The sequence below is a fragment of the Bidens hawaiensis genome, unplaced genomic scaffold (genome assembly GCF_021521415.1).
Source record: "Bidens hawaiensis isolate Kalapana, Puna unplaced genomic scaffold, B.hawaiensis_p1.1 tig00012466_1, whole genome shotgun sequence".
Classification (NCBI taxonomy): Eukaryota; Viridiplantae; Streptophyta; class Magnoliopsida; order Asterales; family Asteraceae; genus Bidens; species Bidens hawaiensis.
This window is the reverse complement of record NW_027492016.1, coordinates 231308-256246: the sequence shown is the minus strand read 5'-3', so window position 1 is coordinate 256246 and position 24939 is coordinate 231308. Positions and strand designations below refer to the sequence as shown.

The window sequence follows — 24939 nt, the reverse complement described above, 5'->3', positions numbered from 1 at the left end:
GAAAACAATCTAGACCGATCCGTTTGAGGGGAAAATCAATTGGGCAGGTGGGTAGTGGGACACTTGGCAATTTCTTAGTGGCTGGTGAAAACCATCGGATTTGTTACAAATCTATTGGCTCCGATTGATTTTGATGGACTATTTCTGGAATGTTAGATTTTCAAGGACTATTTTGAGAATCTCAGGTATTATGAAAGTTAGTTATTATCTCTCACTTAAAGTTATATTAAAAAATAAGAAAGCAATCTCTAAACTGAAAATAGTCCATGAAATTTCCATATTCCAGAAATAGTCCTTAGAAATCAATTGGCGCCGATAGGTTTGAAAAAAGTTGAAAAAAATCAGATGGTTTTCAAAGATCCAATACCAAGCTGCCAAGTGTCCCACTACCCACCTACCCCTGATAGTTTTCTAATGAAATCCGCCTTGACCGATATTTTTGGAATGAAAATCATCTCCCATGAAAACAATCTCCAAAAATCATGTTTTTTTTTGAAATTCATCTGAGCCGATGAATTTCAAATGAATTTCGTCTTCGAAGATAATTTTCAAAAAAACATGCATCTCCACCCACCACCATCATGATCTCCACTTTCCGGCTACCACCCCACCCACTGCCGCCGCCACCAGGCACCACCACTCCCACTTTTCCGGCAAACATCACCTCCATTACCCGCCCATCATCATCACACCTTTCTGGCCACCACCCACCATTGAGATTGATGAGGATTTCTTGCTTAATTTGGTAATCGATTGTCGATTTCTGTTTTGGGTTAGGTCATAATTCATGTTCCATATTTTCTGAATTCATATTCCTTACCACAAGGGTATCCTCAGAAGTAAGAGTTTGAAGAATGTCTTCATCATTTTTCACTTGGAAATATATATCTGCAATGCATCAGAACATGTAACTGAGTAAATAACAAGTTTGAAGTTTCCATAATAAAATTCACATAACAGGATCTTTGAGAGGATAACATATATCCATGTTCATCGGTGACATAGCGCAGATCTGGCCAGAAAATATTCTCATAGACTCCATCACCTACCACGCCTGAAAACATAAGCATTGCCCAATTAAGCAAGAAATCCTCATCAATCTCAATGGTGGTGGGTGGGGTGGTGGCCAGAAAGGTGTGATGATGATGGGCAGGTAATGGAGGTGATGTTTGCCGTAAAAGTGGGAGTGGTGGTGGTGGGTGGGGTGGTGGCTGGAAAGTGGAGTTCATGGTGGTGGTGCATGATTGTTTGAAAATTATCTTCAAAGACGAAATTCATTTGAAATTCATCGGCTCAGATGAATTTCAAAAAAACATGATTTTTGGAGATGGTTTTCATGTGAGATGATTTTCATTCCAAAAATATCAGTCCAGACGGATTTTATTGGAAAACCATCGGGAGTATATGAGTAGTAGGACACTTGTCAGCTTGGTATTAGATCTTTGAAAACCATCGGATTTTTTCAACTTTTTTCAAACCTATCGGTGCCGATTGATTTCTAAGGACTATTTCTGGAATATTGAAATTTTATGGACTATTTTCAGTTTCTCTCTCTAACTTTGGACTATTTTCAAAATTTTCCCATTTATAAAACATTTCCTACATAGGAATCCACCAAAAGCGAGTGGCTTTTTTCATACAAAAATAATGAAAGGTATATAAAACCGTTCAAAAATAAAATAAATAAAAGGAAAGAAACACTTATATGCAGTGTGGTAAAAATCGCTAGTCGTTAGTCAGGCAGTGGGGAGGGGACTAACGATTAATCATGATTAATCGAGATTAATCGGGATTAATTGGTTCGGACTTTAATGTTTAATTTTCAGTTTTATATGCGTATACATTTTTATATGTAATTTTCAGTTTTATGCATACATAGAACACATTTTTGCCGGAAATTGGCCGGAATCTTCGCTGGAAACCAATAATTTTTGTTGAAATGTCGCTAGAAACTGCTAATTTTGGCCGAAATCTCGCCAGAAACCGCCGATTTTGGCCAGAACCTCATAAAAAAGCCGATTAAGCTAGTCTGATTAGTCTGTTATTTTCAAACCACATTTCAGTCTTCTTTTCACCAACGTATGTTGACCGTAATGCTGCCTTGTGTTCGTTAACGTATGGAGCAATACATGTCATGTGTTTTAGGACCTCAAAATATGCAAGTTGTAAAAGATCATGACCCGGGGTGATTGGTTTCATGCCAACACCTCCGACCCCTTCAAGTCTACCTGAGTGACGAGATTGAGGAACACCTATACTTTTGGCACCGTGCAAGTAACCTGTGTAAAACTCAGTCACCTCTTCACAAGCATATCCTTCAACAATACTAACATCAGGTCGATGACAATTTCTCACATACCGTTTTAAGACACTCATATATCTTTCGAAAGGGTACATATAACGTAGAAATACAGGACCACAAGCCTTAATTTCTCCTATAATATGGATTACTAAATGAACCATCACATCAAAAAATGATGGTGGAAAGTACATCTCAAGCTCATAGAGGGTGACAACGATTTCTTCTTGCAATGCATCCAATGACTCAGGATCAACAATTTTTGAGTGAATCGTGTTAAAAAACAAACAAAGTTTGGTGATAGTATGTCGAATGTTATCTGGTAACAATCCACGAATTGCAACAGGAATCATATGTGTAATCAAAACATGACAATCGTGAGACTTCATACCAAGCAACTTACGGTCTTTCAATGACACCAACCTTTTAATGTTTGCAGAATAACTAGATGGAACTTTAATATCTTGTAAACATTTACAAAACTTCTTTTTTTCATCGTTCGACATAGGTGGGAGAAAAAAACCTTTGGTTGTCGGAACAAGATGAAGCTCTTCACGTATTCCCATTTTTACCATGTCTTGACGAACTTTAAGCCCATCTTTCGTTTTACCAGGAAGGTTTAACAACAAACCTAGTAAGTTGTCACATACATTTTTCTCAATATGCATAACATCTAGGCAATGTCTCACTTGTAAATCCTTCCAGTATGGTAAATCCAAAAAAATTGATTTTTTCTTCCAAATGACGGTGGATTTGGCTTTTATGTGTCTTGTAGATTTGGCTTTTATGCCTGTGGTGGATTTGGTCTTTTTTTTACCATGAATTCTTTTTCCCAACACGGTATTTATATTTTTAACTAGATCAAATGCATCAAACTGTTTCCTTATCAATTCGTGCTCGGCAGATCCATCAAACTCTTTCTCCTTCTCTCGATAAATATGATCGCATGGAAGGGGAACTTTCGATGTTCCATGTACACTGTTTTTTTACAACCATCCAACCACTTCGAAGTTGTCCTGTCTTCACAAACAGGATAAGCAAACTTACCTTTGGTAGTGTATCCTGACAAATTACCATATGCTGGAAATCACTTATGGTGCAAAAAATCATGGCTCTCAACATAAATCTTTCCTTTTTATAAGAATCATACACTTCTACACCTGTACCCCATAGAGTTTTCAAGTCATCAATCAACATAGACAAGTAAACGTCAATGTCATTACCAGGTTGTTTCGGACCCTGAATCAACAACGACATCATTATGTACTTTCGTTTCATGCATAACCATGGTGGAAGATTGTTGTAAAGGCCCCGTTCCCGGTAACCCTACTTTGGCGTTGGATTTACTCATAAACACAGTTCTAAAATCAGAGTTAATTAAAAACTTTCGCTGAATACTAAAACATCAACCATCAAATTACAAAACAACAAAATCTTGTCTTAACAAAAGTTGAATTGTTTTAACATAACATCATATTTCATAAAATTTCTTCCCCGAGATGCCAGTCTTCCAGTCCCTACCATGTGCCATCTTCAAGCCAGCTCCTTTAACCTATTTACCTGCGTGTATACTAAAAGTCAGCTACGCTGAGTGAGTTCTAGTTAAGCAAGTAACATGCATTACGTTCATATTCTTACACATGTTTATATATATATCCGAAGACATATTACGTTCGTTCTTACTATCATACTTCCATACATTCATATCTTTACTTACCTTCTTTATTTTATACATACATAACCGTTCTACGTTTTAAAGAGCCTTTCGCCCTATGACCTTCGTAGATACTATTAGGGTCTGCAACCCTTTACTCTATGCATATATTTAGGGTATGTAACCCCGTACTCTTCGCATATATTAGTAGGGTATGCAACCCCGTACTCTTTGCATATATTATTAGAGTATGCACCCTTTACCCATTCAACCATATCTGTCTCATCAATCATTCATATAATCATCATATAATAATAACATTCAATACATGGTCATACATATATCATAAACTTACCATTCAAGTAAGTGTATCATCTATCACATAAGAGTATGCACACAGCCCCGAAACATAACGCATAAAAGGGGCTAGAACTCACCTGAAGTCGGTTTCTCTTGCCGTTAATGGTAATGCCCTTCCTTAACTGTGCACGGCTAACTGTACAACACATTACGCGTGTTAATTATCCATTACTACTACTTCTTACATCTAAGTTAATGAAACCCTCAGCTAATGGTGGTCTGGGGGCAGCGCCCCTGGTAGCGGGGTCTAGGGGCGGCAGCCCCTAGCAGGGTTCAAGAGGCAGAGCCCCTGGCTGGGGTTGAGCCCCTCATAAAAATTTTATTTTCGTTAACAGGTCCTTCATAAAAAAACGCATCAGAAAATGGATTTCATGTAATTTCGCATGAGAATTTCGCATAAGAATTTCGCTTCACATGGACCATTTCGCATCGCATGGCCATTTCGATTCGCATGGACCATTTCGCTTCGCATGGCATGCGATGCAAAATACTTAGATTTCGCATGGCATGCAATGCGAAACCTTTTCGTGCGAAATAGACCTAATTTACCTTATTTTGTTAATTTAGAGCCATTTTACCCAAGACTCTTCCTTAGAACCCGTCTTAGACCTTTTTATGGGTTTCGGGTTGTACCAACTTTGTATACCCATGTTTCTCACAGTCCAACCGTCACCTTTTTAGTGTAAAACGCACCCAAGAGGTTATAACTTACCAAGTTTATGTTTTTCTTACATTTTACAGCCCGATCTACCATTCTATCAGTTTTCATGTCGAAACCGACCTAAAACTTAACCTTTTTAACCAAAACCCACATTCGGTTCTCGGGTTCGGTTCAGATCTGAAACAACTCAAGGACCTGGACGTGATTCTTGATGTTTAATGGCGTTCACACACGAGGTTCTTTCTTCTTTTAGCTCGGGATTGGTTTTGGGTGTTAGAGGGAAAGTGTGTGTTTTAGTGTGTGTTATGGTGGAAAGAAATGGTGAAAGGAATGGGAGATGGCTTTATATAGGAGGCTATGGGCCCCACCATCCACTTCCATACCAACCCAATCATTATCCAAATACAAACACGCACACAATTAAACTAACGACACACTGATAATAATAATAAAAATTTCCGTTATTTATGCACAGAAATACGGATGTTACAATTGTAGATGCATAGAAGAACTGGCCACGTACTATGAATGCTACTCATGGCTCCGAAAAGGTTAATTCCGTCTGAGCTAAGTCCAAACCGTATGTTTCTAACCTCGTTGCCAAATTCTGGATACATATTATCAATATTTTTCCATTGAGGTGAATCCGCAACATGTCTTAATTTTCTATCATTTATACGATCATCTGAATGCCAACATAATAACTTTGCTTCTTTCTCATTTGAAAGTAATCGTTTTAGTCTCGGTATGATTGGCAAATACCACAACAATTTAGCCGGTAGTCCATTCTTCACATCTTCGTCAACTTCATCAGTTTTGGTTTTACACTAATACCTCGAAGCGCCACACTTAAAACATTTATGATCATTTTTAAACTTCTTTCTATACAACATACAATCATTTGGACATGCGTGTATTCTTTCCACTTTCAATCCCATCGGGCACATAAGTTTCTTTGCTTTGTATAACGAAACCGGCAACTCATTATCTTCCGGAAGCATTTCATGCACAACCTCTAATAGATATGTGAAACTTGCATCACTCCATCCATACCTAGTCTTTCCGTTAAACAATTTCAAAACAGCACTAAGTTTCGAAAATTTCAAACAACCAGTGTAATGGTTTTTCTGAATCTTCAAATAGACGTTTTAATTTGTCTTGTTCACTATCACCAATATTAGTCTCTAAATCGTTATACATGTCATTTAAATTGTCATTGACGTCATTTAAATCACCATCATCATTATCTATTAAATTGTGTTTGTCATCATTGTCCTTATTTGACGACATGCCACGATCAGTAAGTGACTCACCATGCATTGACCAGCAAGTATATCTAGGTTTAAAACCATGAGATATCAAATGGTACTCTATTTCAGTTATATCGCTATATCTTTTGTTGTTTTCACAACTCATACAAGGACACCAAATCATTTTATCTCTAACTTTCACTTGATTATCTTTGGCAGCCTTAAGAAAACCTTTAACGCCATTTATATATGTTTTGCCAGTAGATAAACGACCGTACATCCAGTCTTTACGATCCATCTGAAAAAAAAACAAATAAATATATATGAATATGGTGTAAATCGGTGCTCTAAGGCAGCGGATCCTAACCCAGTTTTTGAAAATTATATCTCTCATATATACATTTTAACGAGTTGACAATTTAAGAAATAATCGGCAGCATTTCCCCTTAACTCCCCAAGCATGCGTATAAACCGCAAACTCGAAAGAGTAAGAGGAAATAATCACCAGATTTTTTCTTAAATGTCAACCCGTTAAAATATATACACATCCTAAACGAGATATAATATTCAAAAAGCAGTCCCGAAAAAGGAACAATCCAAAATTTATCTCTATTAGATAAATTTTGGACGGGTATATACTCTAAAGGGCTAAAAGATTAGTTAGTGAGTAAGTATAATTGTAATATTCATAAGAAAAAAAAGAAGCCAAAATTCTCCTACCTCCATGAATACGGATAATGAGAGCTTGAAAATAAATGAAGAAGACAATGAACATTAAAAGATATATGTATGAGCTGATATAGGAACGTTGCAATTTGAAAATTGGGTTGACTTACCTTTATAGCGGTTTGTAATTTATTAAATATATTATTATTTGATTTTGGCCGTTTGAAGCGTTTCTTCCATTTTGGTAAATGGATTATTTGATTTATTGACTTATTTTATTATGCTTGAAACAAAAATAGTGGTTGACATATACAAATCGTTGTATACAAATTTTTGAACCGCTTTTTATTTCAATTTTTGTAGTAGTGAAGTCTGATTAATCTTGATTTTGGCTGGATTTGACGATTGACCGCTTAACCCAAAATTAATCAGTGAAGTGGGGACTCGCGATTAATCACGGATTAATCGGCGCCTAGTCGGAGAAGATCCAAAAGGCTTGGTGCAAACAAAAAAATTCATTTGGGAAATGTAAGTGCAAGTAGTACAAGCCTACAAGGCATGGTAGCAAAAGGAATTATAGATATATTGGCCCCTTTACTACTCCACCATGCACAGAGGATGTTATTTGGACAATTGCAGAAAAGGTTAGATCAATTTCAAAGGGCCAAATCAAATTGCTTAAGGGACTTAATCGTGTAAGCATTGATTCACAATTATGTTTTTTTTTAACTTGAAATAAAAAAGTAATCAATCATATTAAATATAATGTTTTCATAGATACATAATTAGTTTCCTCATTTTCATATATTTTAATCAAATTTTTCCCATGTCGTTACTTGGTTTTCTTTTAGGAATATCAAGAAAATGCTAGGCCAGTTCAACTAGGAGAAAGATCAATTTGGAAATTTGATTCACTTGAAAAAGAGTAGACTCATTCATGAAATACCTATTTATATATTTAAAAAACAAAAAAAAATGTCATTTTATTAATTTCTGCACAGTATAAAAAATGTAAAATCATATTTATGTCACTAAGAGGCAAGAGCCTCTACCAAGCGAGCTAGTCTCAACTCTCAACCACCCACGCATTGGTTTATACTGAGACTTGAATCAATGTTTTAAAACTATGAAGTTGGATTTGTAAGATTTCAGACAACAATGGACACACATAAATAAGCATAGCATACAAGCAATTAAAATGCAAATCCAAGCAGCATCCATAACTCTTCCCAACTCAAATTCTGCAATTCCCCACCCTTAACCTACCAACATAATAAACCACCATCTCTGAGAAAGCTCAAGTCTCATCATTATAACATGCATTAAAAACAAAACATCACACTAGTTCACAACTCTGATGCATAATGCTAAAAGCATGCATTTTCATCTGATTCAAACTAAAAACAAGATGAAACACTCCCACCCAACAAGTCCTTAGGAGTTCTTAAGGTGCAATATTCATAAACATGCTTTAAAAGCAAGCTTACAGATTAAGAGCTTGAGCATGGTGACGAATGTGATCGTCTATGAAAGAAGCTATGAAATAGTAAGAGTGATCATAACCAGGCTGCATACGCAACAGGAGTGGAGCTTTAGCGTTCCTACATGCCTCATCAAACTTTTGTGGTAATAGTTGATTTTCATGCAAAAACTTATCAGCATCACCCTATACATGATTGAATATAAAACAAGTATATGAGATTCTAAAATATATCCAAACATTTTAATAAAAAGGGTCCGTTTTACCTGGTCAATCAAGATTGTAGCTGCAACATCATTATACTTTGATATCAGACAGGTGGCATCATACTCCTGCATAATGAGTTATAGTAATGTTAAAGTTAGGGCTTATGAGCGCTTGTTCCCAGTGAGCATTTGTTTCCAAGCCTGTAAACGAACCGCACATTCTGTGAACAGTTCGTGACTTCGTGAACCATTCAGCAGGAAGTTTGTTTAGGTTTATTTATTTTAAAAAAACAAACATGAGCAAAAAATTGCTCATTTAGTTGAACAAACAAACATGAACGCATGTCTCGTTCATTCATTAATGTTCATGAACATTCATTCATTATAATTCGTTTATGTCTGTTTGTTTACATCCATATATGTTCATTAGTTTACGTTCGTTTAAGCTGTTAAAACGTTCGTTTAAAACTTTTTGGCCCATTACAACTTAGTCCAGTTTTAATAACTTTTTAGGCCCAACTCATTGTTCTTGTATTATCTTTAACTAGTTCTAGCTGAGTTATGTTCCTTCGTCTAAGTTCGTGAACTGGTCATTTACACTATTAACGAATGAACATAAACGAACATGTATATGTTCATTTTCTTAATGATCGAACATGACAGGAAAACACGTTCATTTAATTGTTCATGTTCGGTCGCTTGTTTGGTTAATATAAGCAAGCAAGCACGACCATGCTCTGTTTATGTTCTTCGGTTCGTTAACAAACCTACTTGTTTCATAACTACCAAGCAGTAAAATTACAAATATACCTCCCATGCAGACTTGTCGTCACCCAAATAGTTTGTGAACGCCTTCTGGCCCCATGGACAATTAATAGGATTTACAATAGGCGAAAATGCTGACACCGACTGTAAAAAGCCAAATTTAGATTTTAAAAATGGGTTAATATATTATGCAAGTTTCAGTAATTATTTTGTATAACATGATAATTACCTTGTATTTGTCAAGATTCTTCAAATAGATTGTAAGTGCTCCGTGTCCACCCATCGAGTGACCAGTTATGGATGCCCGTGACGTATCAAGCTGTGGGAAGTTATCATTTAGAAGTTGCGGGAGTTCCTTTACTACATAATCATACATCCGCCAGTTCTTCCACTTTTCCACAGTAGCGTTAAGATAAAATCCGGCACCTGATTTAATTAACTGTCAAATATAACTACTCACATAGGTATGCATTTATTTGAAGTATCTAAAAAGTCAATCCAAGAAGTACGGTTTATGTTTTCCTGTAACGTACCAACACCAAAATCATAGCTGTCTGATTCACCATCCACATTCAGGCCTCCTGCATGACAGACAAAAATGCGGTCAGTAATGTACACATAAAATAAATGAGTGGTAGATAAAATTAAGTTTTAAACTTTAAATTGAAAGCTAAGTATATGAAAAAGGTTTAAAATTTCAAATTGAAAGAATGCTCTGTTCGGCTCGCTTACTTGGAGATGTATCTGGAACAACCAAAGCAATGCCTTCAGTTGAGGCAACTCGTTGTGCACCGGACTTGATTATGAAGTTCTCATCGGTGCAAGTAAGCCCCGAGAGCCAGTACAATACCTAACATGTAATCAAACATACAAGTTAGACCGACCCCATTTACCAAAACAAATTAAGGAACACGTGCTTAAAAACATAATGAAGCTTCGGATTTTATAAGCATTTGATCACAAGTTGGTAATTTAAACTTATGAATATCACTTTCATTTAATTTCATTCTTTCATCTAATCAAGAATCAAGTCCAAACAAACTCAATATTACTCAGTAAACCAACAACACGATTAATAGTTTATTAGATCAAATTAACCGAAGAATTAAACGCTGTGTTGTTCCAGTTTGACTTTGAATACAGACCACATGTTAAAGAACTCTAATTAAACCAAATGTACAAGAACCACAGCATAAAAAGGTACTACTAGACATGTGGGAACAAATAATAATAATAATAATAATAATAATAATAATAATGTTATTACTTATTAGGTATCAGATCAAGGTATAACCATCTGACCGTATGAAAGTGATAGAAATTAGTAAATTAAACAAAACCCCCAAATTGAAAAAAAGAAAAATATGATAAATAAATCAGTGAGCTTACGGGGAATTTTTGGGAGGGAGAAGATGAGGGTGGGAAGTAAATGTGGAAGTTCATGGAGCAATTCAAGGTGGGAGAATAGTGTTTGTATCTTTTGTTGAATCCTTCGAACATTTTGACGCTGCTGGTTTCAGTCGGCTTCGTGTCCGCCATCCTTGATTTGGATGAGTCAGGCGAAATAATTATTTTATACGGGGTGGGTGAAGCTCGATTTCCACCACATGTTACCGGAGATAACAATGTGACAAACCTTCTCAATCTTATTATTATTATTGATACTCAAATAATTGATATAAATGAAAGTATTTCTGTTAATCATAAAGTTAACTTTACAACCATCGTAAACTTGTTTTTATTAAGGGGGCGGGGCACATTCAAAGATAGCCCATGTCCTTACTACCCAAAGTGTAAGATACCGCCTTCCATGTGGGTAGACAGGAAAATTGTGTTTACTACAAACCTTTACCTTAATGATATATTTAATATATTCGTTGGAGAACTAAAAAAACTTAATAAATTATTTATTACACTGAAGAAACACTAACCGGACCCCGGGGCAGATTACGGATAACCTAGGGGTTAGATAGATGTTTCCCACGAGGGGTTAGACCCAGAGAAGATGATTCTTCTGATAACCTGCAAAACAGACACCGTGAGCTTGTCACTGAGAAGGGGGGGTTCCTCTTTGTGACCACCCTCCGGCGTGAGAATCAGACTAGATTGCTCTTTAAATATAAAGGTATATTAAGAGATTGCTAGAGCAGATATCAGGTATAATATGATAATAATGTGATAAGATATGATAAGATGAGATGGTCATACAATTTGGGGTATTTATAGCCGAAGGTAGGTTTCCAAGGAGGTGTGATCGGCTGCAATAGTATTCCTGTTCCACCAACAGTGGCCTACGCACGTGCCCTGCTGGTAGTTGGTGGGTAGGCAGCGGCTGATAGTGACCAGGCCTGCTGTGTACTATTCCCTTTCCACCAACTGCCGGCTATGCACGTGGTATGACAGGAGTTGGTGAGTAGGCAGCGGCTAATAGTGACATACAGTACAAGAGCATGCTGCTCGCCATACTGCTGTCAATAAGCTGTCGTATCTTTGGTCAGATCTTTTGCCCATACCTCGTCAGGTACAGTACAGAAGATCTTCCCGATCGTACGGACTGGCTTTTGGACGGGAGTATTCCCCCTCCCGCCTTTGTGCGGGATTGTTCCCGGCTTTGCTCATTCCTTCAGGTGACACTGAGTGATTGAGAGCTAAGTGCCTTGTGCGTGTAGCCTTGCTGCGCGGGTGGCCTTCTCTGATGGCTTGTATCCGCAGCTGCGGGAACAGGCAGAGTCCTTCACCATTGGGAGGCATTTCCTGCGGGAACAGCTTGCGTACTGCGCGTAAGGACGTCACGTCTCTGAGCATGGTTGGTCCTGCGGATCTAGTTGGTTTCTGCGCAGACGTCCCTCTTCAAGGTGAGTCTTGCGGGTCCAACTGGGCTCTGCTGGGACCTACCTCTTCAAGTCCCCCCAGTCCAATGTTCTTCTCATGAGTGTTTAATAAAGTGAGGTGAACTTTTGGACTTAAGCAAAGGGTTTTGAAAAGGGTTTTTTAAGGTTTTCCATGGGGATTCTTCCCGCGGAAGTCCTTGTCACTTGCAGAAATTCCCGAGTTTCCTGCTTGATCTTTGGGTATGATGCGGGTAGGTCTGTAACCTCCTCGCAAGTTAGGAGCGTTGAGTCCCACTTGTGTGGATTCTCCATGAGGTTTTGGTAGTTTTGAACATAGTGATCAATTATGTTAAAACCACCAATTCCATCCTGGAGCTTCAAACAATGTAGTTCTCGACGTTCCCGCTATGCGGGGATGTCATTTCCGTTTCCGCAAGCATTGCCTAGAAGATCCTTCTTGGTTTCAATTCCCTGCGGAGCGCTAGGTATGTGAAGGGTTTTGCCTTAACACTGTACCCGTTCTCGTCTTACGGTTATTTTACTTCCAAGGTATTCCTGGCGTCCATTCCCTGCGGGTGCTAGGTATGTGAAGGGTTTTGCCTTAACACTGTACTCGCACCCGTCTTATAGTTACTTGGTTGCCGAGGTATTCTTGGCTTCAATTCCCTGCGGGTACTAGGTATGTGAAGGGTTTTGCCTTAACACTGTACCCGCATCCGTCTTACGGTTACTTGGTTGCCAAGTTATTCTTGGCTTCAATTCCCTGCGGGTGCTAGGTATGTGAAGGGTTTTGCCTTAACACTGTACCCGCATCCGTCTTACGGTTACTTGGTTGCCAAGTTATTCTTGGCTTCAATTCCCTGCGGGTGCTAGGTATGTGAAGGGTTTTGCCTTAACACTGTACCCGCATCCGTCTTACGGTTACTTGGTTGCCAAGTTATTCTTGGCTTCAATTCCCTGCGGGTGCTAGGTATGTGAAGGGTTTTGCCTTAACATTGTACCCGCATCCGTCTTACGGTTACTTGGATGCCAAGGTAAGGGGTATTTTCCCGCTTACTTTGAATCTTTTTGAATTTTGAAAATCGAAGAGTTGGTGAAAGGATAAGAACAGTCCAAACCTCTGAAACGTCGTGCGACGGTTTCTTCTGACTGTGTCAGGACGTGCAGGAAGTTATGGTGACGTGACAGTACATGGTCATTCCAGACGCTTTTTCAGGCGCGTGGGCGCGATTTTTCGGGCGCGTGGCCGCGAAATTAATGGTACGCGTCCTGTCAACAGCTGTTGCCAGCTTGCTTTTTGCCACGTGTCATAGTTTCATTGCACCTTCGATTTCTCTCTCTTCCGCATTAAATGCATCGCATTAATTGCGATTAGTATATAAAGGGGGAGAGGGTTCTTTGTAATCCACACTTTCACTCTTCTCTTCATCTTCTAAGCGATTTCCGGCGAATACTCACCTTTTCAGGCAAGCATTCTCTTGAAATCGTTTTCTTCTTTCTTTTGCAAGATGTCGTCTCGTGATCTCGAATCTATAGCCGATGACAAGAGTACTGCTGGCGAGTGCCAGTGTGCTCTGCCTGTCGATCTGTATCAGTACGTCGTCAGGAAGTTCATGCTCGAGTCTCTCGAGCCTGAGTTTCCTGAACCCCATCAGACGGTGTACGATGCCCCCAGAGGCAAGATCGGGGTATATGCTGCATTCTTTGTTTATGGGAATCTTAGGTTCCCATTGACAAAGTTTGTGTACCGTGTCCTGGAGAGGCACGGTGTGCACCTGACCGAGGTGCACCCGATGGCGATTGCCAAGATTCGGCACTTCGAGTGGGTGTGCCGGATTCTGGGCATTGAGCCCTATGTTGACCGCCTGATGACCTTCTACTCTTGGAGGTGCATCCAGGGGTGGTATACGTTGATAACCCGGATAAAGGGTTTGAAGATTTGCGCAACCGAGCGCAGTCTTCGCTCGTGGAAGAGGGAATTCTTCTACCTTTCTGCTCGCATCATCCCCCTTGCCATGAAATTTAAGAATGGGCAAGCTCTTCCAAGCCTTCACGCCTCCAACTACCAGGAGGCGGAATGGTTCTCGAAGATATCCCGGGTTCAATCTCCGGTTTACCGGTTTGCGGAGTCCGGGATGGTGATGCTGGGGATGAGCCGGGTGTGGAAGGTTGCGGATGCGCGAAAGATCCCGATCGTCCTTGAATACGGTTCGAACTCTGTTCCTTACGGTATGCTTTGCTTCTTTTTGTTGATTAAGAATTTCTTCTAACTTCTTTCCTGTTTATTTCAGAAGGGAACGACTTGCAGTCGCTCATGCACCCGCGGGAGGCTGGCGGTCCCGCTCGGATGGGTACTCGCGCTCTAGACGAGAACGAGTTGCCCATCCTAGAACAAACGGCGGATCGGTTCGTGGAGGTCTATCCGCTAGGCCACGAGATCCTTAGCGCCAGGCGGCCAGGTAAGGCGCTATTCGACCCTCGACCCCTCAATGTTGAAACCTCTGCTGGAATTCCTCTAATCGTATGTTCTGATGAGGAATCCGCAGATGGTCCTCCGTTGGTGCGGAAGAAGAAGGCCGCGGGCGGGAAGGGGAAGGAGAAGGTGGCCTCCGCTGCCGATCCGGCGCTTCGGTCTGATTCGGAGACCGAGAGCGAAGAGGTGGCGGGGAATCCCGGTGGTGATAAGACCGCCGCTCCGGAGGCTGCGACGATAGTCACCTCCGGAGAGCCCAGGATGACAACGGTGACCGGCGTGAAGAGGCCGGCTCCATCGGGTTCATCCCCGCCTGTCCGCACTTTCAGGCTCAAGAAAACCCGTAAGTACAAACTTCCTTTGTCTTTTAACTTCATAGTTTTCCATCATTGATACTTATCTTCTTTGTGCAGGCGTGGATGTTGACGCATTCCAGGGTGGAGCGCAGAGTACTCCGCCCATGACGGTAGGCTTGGTCAGCCTACCTGAGGCGACGACCCAGGCGCCTGCGCCTGCTTCCGCTGGTTCAGTTGCTCACTCCTTTGAGCCGACTGTTCCAGCTGCGATGACGTCGCCGCCGGCTGTGAGTGCTATTTTTACCGCATCTTTCACCGAGCCGGCGGTTACTTTTGCTGCGGATTCCGCGGCGGCGACCGCGGCGGCTTCTACCATGCCTCCGTCATCGGCAACGACGGCCGATCCTTCAGGTATGCATGGGGCTTCTCGCCAATCTCTGCCTCCTTCCCATCTGCCTGACCTCTTGGATGGATTTCCGTTGGGTTCAGGTGATGGATTTGGCGGCTATCGGCCTGTTATTGACCCTACAGGTGCGTAGGGTTCTTTTGGCCTATTTTATATTTGTTTTATCATCTTTTCCTAACTGCTTTATGTTTTTTGCAGTGTCGGATTCCAATGAAGTGTATGTTCCACGATGGAACATTCGCCGAGGAACAACCCTTCGCACCCCTGCGGAGTGCGTGGAGTGGGCTCGTCACGCTGCTCCCAGTGGTGCGTTGGGGGAAGCCATGGCTAGCTACCAGGAGGGTAGGCTAAGCAATGAGCTTCGGGTTCTCCTGGCCCGGATGCAGCCGCGCGTCGAGCTGCTTTGTCGTGAAAACGACAAGTTAAAAGCAGCTCGCATTAAAGAAGTGGCTCAGGCGCGGGCTGTCCGGGAGGAGAACCAAAGACTTACCGCAGTGGCCGCGGAGAAGGAGAAGGCCTTCAAGGCCCTCGAGGTTGAAGTTCAGGCCCGGCTCGAGGCCCGTTCCAAGGCTGCCCAAGCTGTTAATGAACAACTTCGGCTGGCTAAGGAAACTGCAAGGAACGCAACCGAGAGGGCCACCAAGGCTGAAGCTGTTGCTGAGCCTCTACGCGTGGAGAATGAAGAGCTTAAAGCCAAATTAGAGGCTCTCCAGCGGGCTCATGATGCCTTGGCGATGGAAGACGCCAAAAAGCTCCAAGAAATCTTGGACCAGAGGGGGGTGCTTGATCATACCGAGCGTAAGCTAAAGGGCGTCGAAGAGGCTGCGGCTAAAGATGTGTTGCTTGCCAACCTCAACAAGAGTGAAGCCGAACGCGCCCGTAACGAAGCTCAAGCTGCCCTCCAAGAAGCTCTGGTTGCCAAGGAATGGCTTCTTCGAGAAGCGTTGTCTCAGGTATGCTTTTTATGTCTTTACGCTTTTCTTTGTAAATAGAAAAGGTTCTGATACTTGTATTTTTTTCTTGTAGGTTGTGCATCGGGTCTTTGCTGAGACGTCTTATGACGATGCTATGAGCGCAGCCCTCAACGCTTCTCACGAGGATGGGGAAAAGGCCGGTTTCCTGCTTAGTCTAGGGTTCGTTGAGAAAGGCATCCCGCCTTCCAACTTCCCTTTATTCGATGTAGATACTGAAGCTGTATACGACCAAGCAGTGAATCAGTATGCCGCCTTCCCGCATCCGGTGGTGGAGAAGGTGAACCAAGTTGCTGCTGCTGATGATGGGCTAGCTGTCCTTAAAGCTTTCCTTGAACTGCCACGCTCTACTGATGGTGCTGGTCCAAGTGGAAGTGGCCCTGAAGCCTGATCCTGAAGATCCCTTCCCACTGCTAGGATAGATTTAGCTTGTATAGATTTATTTTCTTGTAGGCGGGTAGTTACCCGGCCATTCTTGTAATGAATCATTGTGAAATATAAATCTTTGTGCGGGTAAGACCGCTACTTTCTCTGGATTCATTGCTTTATAAACGTTATATGACTTGTATACTTTAGTTTAAATTAGCAATTTTCCAAGTGTAGAATAAGTTAACCTTTGAACGTGGTAGATAATAGGTTGAAGTTTTGCTTCCTCTTTCGTGATTGTGCGGGTAGGACCGTCACTTGCACTTAGTAGGATGGCTAAACTTTACTTACATCTGACCTGCGTGGAGGTTTTCCTCATCTTTTTTGAAATTTCTAAGTGTTTAGGATAAGTTAACCTTTGAACGTGGCAGATAATAGGTGTGAAGTTTGCTTCCTCTTTCGTGATTGTGCGGGTAGGACCGTCACTTGCACTTAGTAGGATGGCTAAACTTTACCTATATCTGACCTGCGTGTAGGTTTTCCTCATCTTTTTTGAAATTTCTAAGTGTTTAGGATAAGTTAACCTTTGAACGTGGCAGATAATAGGTGTGAAGTTTTGCTTCCTCTTTCGTGATTGTGCGGGTAGGACCGTCACTTGCACTTAGTAGGATGGCTAAACTTTACCTATATCTGACCTGCGTGTAGGTTTTCCTCATCCTTTTGTTAGAAATTCTTTTGAATAAGTTTTCCGTTCGACGCGCGGTTGTCAATAGGTTAGTGTTCAGTTTCCTCTATCATGATTCATGCGGATAGACCGGCACTTTCATTTAGTGGGATGACTGAACTTTTCCCCTTCAACTGACCTGCGTGAAGGTTTGCCGTTTTTTGGGTTTATGCGGGTTTTGCCGCCTTCCCCACGCAACGACTTTCCACGTAATTATGCGGTGAAAAACCGGCATATCCGTGTTGAATAAATTAACCGTTCGACGCGCGGTTGTTAATAGGTTAGTGTTCAGTTTCCTCTATCATGATTCATGCGGATAGACCGGCACTTTCATTTAGTGGGATGACTGAACTTTTCCCCTTCAACTGACCTGCGTGAAGGTTTGCCGTTTTTTGGGTTTATGCGGGTTTTGCCGCCTTCCCCATGCAACGACTTTCACACTTATGTATGCGGTGAAAACCGGCATCAGTGTTGATAGTTCATAAAGTATAAATGTAAAATCATCAGCGTCGATGATCTAAGGAGAATCATTTCCATTAGAAGTGGCTCTTGGCCTTTTCTTTACAAATTTGGAATTGATCTACATGCAAACTGTGTAATTGAGCTCCCTTCCATGTTGTTGGGATGGGAGTGCCATCGAGCCGATACGCACCTGGTTCGGGATCTCGTTCTTTACGCAACATGTAGTCTCCACATTGAGGCTGGAATTTTATTCGTGTTTTCCCCAGCTGGGGTTCTACACGCATCAGCCTGCTCAGCGTTCATTGCGCCACGAGGTGCGCGAGCGTCCCATCTCTGACAAGTGCTTCGACCATGTCCTTTACGTCTATGCATTCTTCGGTGTTGTGGCCTTTTGTCCTGTGAAAGTCACAGTATTTGCTCCGATCAGCATTGTGACGATGTCGGATTATTTGAGGCTTTGGCCATGGGAGCTCCTCAGTGGCGAATATGTCGGTGACGCTTTTGGTGAGCGGCATCCATCTGGAGTTTTTGTTTGACTGTTCTTATCCCTTCCGCCTAACCGATGTTGCAAGCCGGATGAGGTGTCAAAGTTTACCCTTGACAGCCAAATGCCTAGCTTTCGCTTTTTGTTTAATCGGGCGGTAAGGACGTTGTCTTCCCTTGTTTTCTGGGTGTAGAGGTTTGTGCTCTGTGGAAGATCTCTACCCAGTTGCTTCTCCGTTTCCGCAAAGCGTTTAGCTGCTGTCATGATGGCATCCCATGTGGATGGCATGCCATCTTTACCTGTTAAGGTGCGGATGAGCTCTGGGTCGTTCGCGCCCTGAATAAAAGCAGCGCGAACAAGATCTTCGCTGATGTTACCCAGACTTAGCTTCTTCGAGTTGAAGCGAGTGATGAAGTCTAGCAAAGATTCATCTTCCTCTCGAATGCATTTGAGGATTGTCCATTGCTCCTCGGTATACTTTCTTTGCTGGCTGAAGTGTTGGCTAAACTTCTGTTGGAAGTCTGCCCAGTCGTAGATGTGGTTGACCGGTAGACGATCGAACCACGCTCTAGCAGCCCCAACAAGCGTCATTTGGAACATGTAACACCACGTAGGTTCCGTCCAACTACTGACGGTTGCCCCCGCTATGAATCTGTTCAAATGATCATCTGGGTCAGATATACCATCATATGTGCCTATGCTGGACATTTGTTTGGCACTTTTTGGGGCAATTGCTTCCGCAATGTCCTTTGCAAATTTGGACGTTCCCGCATTTGCAACGTTTGGTCTGAATGTTTTGGAGAAGTCACGTGGACTTCCCCCTGTGTTTTTTGGTTTGAAGGCTTGTCCAAAATGCCTTCTCGGTTGGGAGTCCGTTTCCTTACGCTTCCCTTTTGCCCTGTGGCGAGGGTTCGCGTCGGTGTCGGATTCCTCCGAGCCATCGTCCAAGTATTCTTCGAATTCGTCAGCCTGTTGGACGGAACGCAAGCGTTCGTCCAACTCAGCTTGGAATTCCTTTTGACGTGCCTCCGCCCATGCCTTAACTTCATCGAGTGTTTGGCGGGGAGTCTTGTTCGTTCCTCTAACTGGGTATCGGTGAATCCCAGTGAGCGATTATTTACTGCACTTGCCCCAGCTTGGGTAACTGGGGTAGTGTTCGTAAAATTTACTTCACTTGCCCCGGCTTGGGTAACCGGGGTAGTGTTTGTAAAGACTGTGTAGCCGGTATTCCCCCCAGTAGCTGGGGTTGTGGTTACCGGAGTTTCTTTAACCATCTTTCCAGAAGTTTGAAAAAACTGGAGAAAAATGAAGTTCTAGCTTTTATGCACGGATGGCGCCAATGAAGAAACACTAACCGGACCCTGGGGCAGATTACGGATAACCTAGGGGTTAGATAGATGTTTCCCACGAGGGGTTAGACCCAGAGAAGATGGTTCTTCTGATAACCTGCAAAACAGACACCGTGAGCTTGTCACTGAGAAGGGGGGGTTCCTCCTTGTGACCACCCTCCGGCGTGAGAATCAGACTAGATTGCTCTTTAAATATAAAGGTATATTAAGAGATTGCTAGAGCAGATATCAGGTATAATATGATAATAATGTGATAAGATATGATAAGATGAGATGGTCATACCATTTGGGGTATTTATAGCCGAAGGTAGGTTTCCAAGGAGGTGTGGCCGGCTGCAATATTATTCCTGTTCCACCAACAGTGGCCTACGCACGTGCCCTGCTGGTAGTTGGTGGGTAGGCAGCGGCTGATAGTGACCAGGCCTGCTGTGTACTATTCCCTTTCCACTAACTGCCGGCTATGCACGTGGTATGACAGGAGTTGGTGAGTAGGCAGCGGCTAATAGTGACATACAGTACAAGAGCATGCTGCTCGCCATACTGCTGTCAATAAGCTGTCGTATCTTTGGTCAGATCTTTTGCCCATACCTCGTCAGGTACAGTACAGAAGATCTTCCCGATCGTACGGACTGGCTTTTGGGCGGGAGTATTCCCCCTCCCGCCTTTGTGCGGGATTGTTCCCGGCTTTGCTCATTCCTTCAGGTGACACTGAGTGATTGAGAGCTAAGTGCCTTGTGCGTGTAGCCTTGCTGCGCGGGTGGCCTTCTCTGATGGCTTGTATCCGCAGCTGCGGGAACAGGCAGAGTCCTTCACCATTGGGAGACATTTCCTGCGGGAACAGCTTGCGTACTGCGCGTAAGGACGTCACGTCTCTGAACATGGTTGGTCCTGCGGATCCATTTGGTTTCTGCGCAGACGTCCCTCTTCAAGGTGAGTCTTGCGGATCCAACTGGGCTCTGCTGGGACCTACCTCTTCATACACATTATTATTATTATTATTATTATTATACATAAATATGACCACCTTTCACCAACTTATTCAAATAATCAAACCTTTGTCATTTTTATTTATTCAAACTCTTAATAGCTACTGTCTCAAACGATGATCCCGGGATATTCATACCGCCGAATAGGGGTGTCCATAATTTGGGCTAAACCGAAAAAGACCGAAACCCGGACCGAAAACGACCGAAACCTGGACCGAAATATTACCTTTGGTTCTACATCGGGTAGTATATATTTCCAATTTCGGTTTCGGGTCGGGTATCAGTCTTAAGACAAAAAAAACCGAGTTTACCCGAACCGATCCGAGTTTGCCATGGACTTTTGAAACTTGGTTGCTATTCCATGAAATTGTCACTCAACTTTCATATTTTATTATATTATAGGTTTTAACATGTTTTCTTAGCCCATTTCTTTTTTGCTTCACATAGAAAATTTTTTTATCTTTTTTTATGTTAACGTTGAGTGGTGACGTTGATTTTATTTTTTATTTTTAAATTTTAATATAATTAACGGTTTTTTTATTTTTTAAATTTAAATACATATATTGCAATTTCCGACCCCCATATCTTATCCTCCATTTCTTTCTTGACGCACAAAAAAATCAGTGTGACTCGATTTGAAAATTTAGTGACTCGATTTTGGGAAAAGTTGCACGAGTGCCCTAATTGGAACATTTTTGAAACTTGATTACTATTATATGAGATTCTCATTTTTTTTATTTGGTGGTGAAACCAAAATACGATGACGATGTTTTCCGTTACCGGTTTCGTATGTCGGAAGATCATTTAGTTTAAATTTTGTATTTAAGTTTTTGGTTTGAATTGTCGTATTTTATTTTTCTGGTTTTCAATTATGTAATATTTTTAATTTTAATTTTAATTAATCACATATAATTGTTTAGTTTGCTGTAATTTAAAAAAAAACATAAAATTCTATGGTACTTATGAATAAGTGTTGTTAGTGATTTTGTAGTTACTTGAAGATAGATATGATATGAGCAGTTCAAGATTGGCTGGTAGATAAGTGGTACCCATAAGTACTCATTCTTCTCTTATAACATTCACAAAAGCTCCTCAATAAATATGTGAGTGTTTTCTTTATATTTTATGGATTAATTTTGAGTATAAATGAGAAAAAACATAATAAATATATAAAAAATATTATTTAATTAAAAAATTAAAAAAAATAGTAATTTTTAATGTGTTTATAGAAATAGATAGAGGATCTATTAAGAATACTCTTAGTCATCATGATTAATTATATTATTAGACAACCATGTAAGCTAAAAGAAAATATGAAAGTGGATGGTATCAAAAGGAAAGTAAGGTTGTCTACTTGTTTACCAACTACCCCAATAAACTTATTCCTAACAAACTCTCGTTTTCTTCTTCCAATCTTCCTTACAAATCCTTTTAAAAATGTTTTTTTATTAATATATTTGATTGTTTGTATTGTATACATGGCACGTTTTTAAATACTTCAAACGAAATAGTACACATTACGTATGACTTTCGGTCACAAATTCAAAATCTCAAGATTGTTATTCCAAACTAAAAATATTTACATACTAAAATAAACTTAACTAATATACACTAAATAACTCGAACAACTCACATAAAGAATTCAGATTATCATCATTACCATCTGATACAAGACTTTGTTTAAAAAATGTAGAGAAAACAACATAATCCAAACAAAACTATGAACCCTAAATTGATGGAGGTGTAGTTCTAACAAAAACAATAAAAGAGGACGAGATTGATATGCACTTAAAACATTCTCTGAATAACTCAACGTAGAAAACCAGCCCTATGTTCCCTTTTATGATTGAAAGAAAAAAGAAAGAAAAGAAAGCAGGTCAGCAATACAAACTCTTTAAGTCTAGCTTCCAAACCCATCGGCTATCAAAAGCTCATCAGCTACTACACCAGCTTCAAGACCATTTGCCAATTAACTAACTCTCGTTAACAATAGAAGAGAAAAAGAATTAGAACTAATATTATACAATATTTTCTATTACTCAAATTGAGCGTATGCACGTTTCAACACTTTCAACAAAGTGGGGTTGTCTCTCAAGTCATCTATTACAAATAAAATTCTTCTCGTGTGCTTAGTTTTTATATCATTAGTGGTGTATCAATGTCCAACGCCAAATAGTACACATGGATCATGATCAGGGGCGGACCTACTGCTATCATGCAGGGTTTAGTCGACCCCTGTGAAAAAATTGAATTTAGTTACATATATATGTTAAAATCTTAACCAACATCTGTGAAATTTGAACATTGACCCCCCGTAAGATATCGAAAAAGAGAAAAAACATAGTTGAAGAAGGTGAGAAAAGAGAAGTATGATCGTCGGATTTTTTCGGGCAAACATTACCGGAGGATAACCGGAAAAGAGTAAACGAAGAAAATTAAGGAAATAAGGGTTTTTATTATTATTCCTTGGGTTAGGTTATAATAGGAAGTATAATTTTTGTAGGAAGGATAAGAAGTAGTCTTGTCCATTGATTTTGAATATGGATGGTTGAGATTAGTTTAGGGGGAAATCAAGTGTGAAAGAAGGGGGAGGGCATAAAAGGAATAACATATTTGTTGACTTTCTCTCTCCACATGCAAAGCACATACCAAATTCCCCCATCATTTTAAAACGTCCATAACTTTTTTTACAACGTTTTTATTAAAAATAAATTTACCATAATAACGAATATCTTTTTATCTTTCATATGAGTACCATATTGTAATATAAAATTTAAAAAAAATCAGTGGGTTTTTACAAATTGTGTTTTACAAAATTGTGTTATACAATAGTATTTTTCATTGTGTTTTTTCTATTGTATTTTTTACATTGTGTCATACAATTGTGTTTTTTATTATGTTTTTTTCATTGTGTTTTTTTTTTCATTGTGTTTTTTTCCATTGTGTTTTTCCGGACTTTTCCGGCGAGGTGATGGCGGTGGGTGACGGTTGTGGTGGCAGTGGGCGGTGGAGTGGTGGTGGTTGTAAAGAGTAAATATGTAATTGGGTTTTATGTAAGTGAGTTTTTGAAATTAATGTAAGTGAGTTTTGATATTTAAGTGTTAGACTAAAATACCCTCCTTCCTAGCCTTCTTAGAAAAATCAAACTTCTTATTTGAACTTAACCCATTATTCTTTTTCTATTATGTGTAGTTGACAATGGGGAAAGTACAACCACTTTAAGGCTACCCTAGCTATATAGTTGCAATCCATTTTTTAAATAATTAAATATGTTGATTTCGATAAACTTTGCTAGCCAAATGATAGATTTGATTCCCTTAAATTGAACCATAAGTCATTCGTTTAAAAGTATTAGGCTGAGGGGTGTGGAGCGCGACAGGGGGCGCGTGAGCCCATCCGCTCGCGCCCCGGGGCGCGAGCACCACACCACCGAGGCGCGAGAGGGGCGCGAGCGCGGAAAAAGAGGCAGGCGCAAGAGGGGTAGCGGCTGGGAATAGGCGTGAAGGGGTCTTGGGTTGCGTAAATAGAGCCGTTGGGCTCTTTGTTTATTAAAAAAAAAATTTTTTTCTCTATAAAACCAATATCACATATCACATACCAATATCACATACCATCAACCCATTTTAACCATATCAAACACAACTTCAATCTCCAAACTCATATATAATATCCCAAAACCAATTTTTTTTTAAAAAATAATGTCGTCGTACTCGTCTGATTCCGACTCCTCCGAAGAGGATGATTTGCTTCTTCATGTAGGGGGAGTTTTGACCGCAACCGTGGTCAATCTCTTGCAAAATCAAGCCCATCAACCCCGACTCCCGAGGGTTAGAGCACCACCTCGTGATCGTGATCGATCGGGTGCTAACGATACTTTGATGAGGCATTATTTTAGCCCTCAACCGGTATACGCGGAGTCGGATTTTCGAACTCGTTTTCGAATGAGCAGGCAATTGTTCACGCGTATAGCGAGTGATTTAGAGGCACGGTATCCCTTTTTTCAACAAAGGGAGGATGCTAGGGGTCTTCCCGGTTTTACCCCTCTTCAAAAATGCACGGCTGCTATCCGTCAATTAGCGTACGGCATCTCGTCGGACGCTTTGGATGAGTATTTACAGATGTCGAAAAGGGTTGCACGTGAATCCCTTCATTTTTTCTGCCAAGGTAAAAAACATTAATTTTACTTTTTATTAAATATTTATTACATTTTGTAATATATATTGTACGTAGGAGTCATATCGACTTACGCT

General features: G+C 40.7%; 3 protein-coding genes across 3 annotated transcripts in view; 1 reads left to right on the top strand and 2 right to left on the bottom strand.

Moving 5' to 3' along the window:
- Positions 1 to 2019: 2019 nt before the first annotated feature.
- Positions 2020 to 6950, bottom strand: LOC143541002 (uncharacterized). The gene is made up of 7 exons (XM_077033927.1): positions 6945 to 6950; positions 6086 to 6522; positions 5901 to 6027; positions 5568 to 5801; positions 3450 to 3538; positions 3347 to 3361; positions 2020 to 3277 (listed from the first exon to the last, which is right to left on the bottom strand). Exons 1-7 carry the CDS (start codon positions 6948 to 6950, stop codon positions 2020 to 2022), a joined length of 2166 nt encoding a protein of 721 aa, XP_076890042.1.
- A 1230-nt stretch (positions 6951 to 8180) lies between these two features.
- Positions 8181 to 10882, bottom strand: LOC143541059 (S-formylglutathione hydrolase-like). Its single transcript, XM_077033975.1, has 7 exons — positions 10731 to 10882; positions 10074 to 10191; positions 9875 to 9922; positions 9571 to 9767; positions 9387 to 9485; positions 8637 to 8702; positions 8181 to 8556 (listed from the first exon to the last, which is right to left on the bottom strand). The coding sequence occupies exons 1-7, from the start codon at positions 10878 to 10880 to the stop codon at positions 8374 to 8376; spliced, it is 861 nt and encodes a 286-aa protein (XP_076890090.1). The 5' UTR covers positions 10881 to 10882; the 3' UTR covers positions 8181 to 8373.
- LOC143541058 (putative glycerol-3-phosphate dehydrogenase [NAD(+)] 1, cytosolic) overlaps positions 10299 to 24939 on the top strand; it is a 55225-nt gene continuing 40584 nt past the window's right edge. Inside the window, exon 1 of the mRNA XM_077033973.1 lies at positions 10299 to 10308. The gene's annotated coding sequence lies outside the window, so the exon portion shown is untranslated. The remainder of the gene's footprint in view (positions 10309 to 24939) is intronic.

Bases quoted from the DNA above. Each gene is read 5' to 3' on its own strand.
- LOC143541002 (XM_077033927.1), bottom strand. The intron at 6,028-6,085 runs GTTGTTTGAAAT...CGGAAAGACTAG, and splicing joins TCAGAAAAACCATTACACTG to GTATGGATGGAGTGATGCAA. The intron at 5,802-5,900 runs GTGGAAAGAATA...TCGAGGTATTAG, and splicing joins TGTGCCCGATGGGATTGAAA to TGTAAAACCAAAACTGATGA.
- LOC143541059 (XM_077033975.1), bottom strand. From the start codon at position 10,880: ATGGCGGACACGAAGCCGACTGAAACCAGCAGCGTCAAAATGTTCGAA. The intron at 9,923-10,073 runs GTAAGCGAGCCG...TCTGTCATGCAG, and splicing joins TGTTCCAGATACATCTCCAA to GAGGCCTGAATGTGGATGGT. The intron at 8,703-9,386 runs GTATATTTGTAA...CTCATTATGCAG, and splicing joins ACGACAAGTCTGCATGGGAG to GAGTATGATGCCACCTGTCT.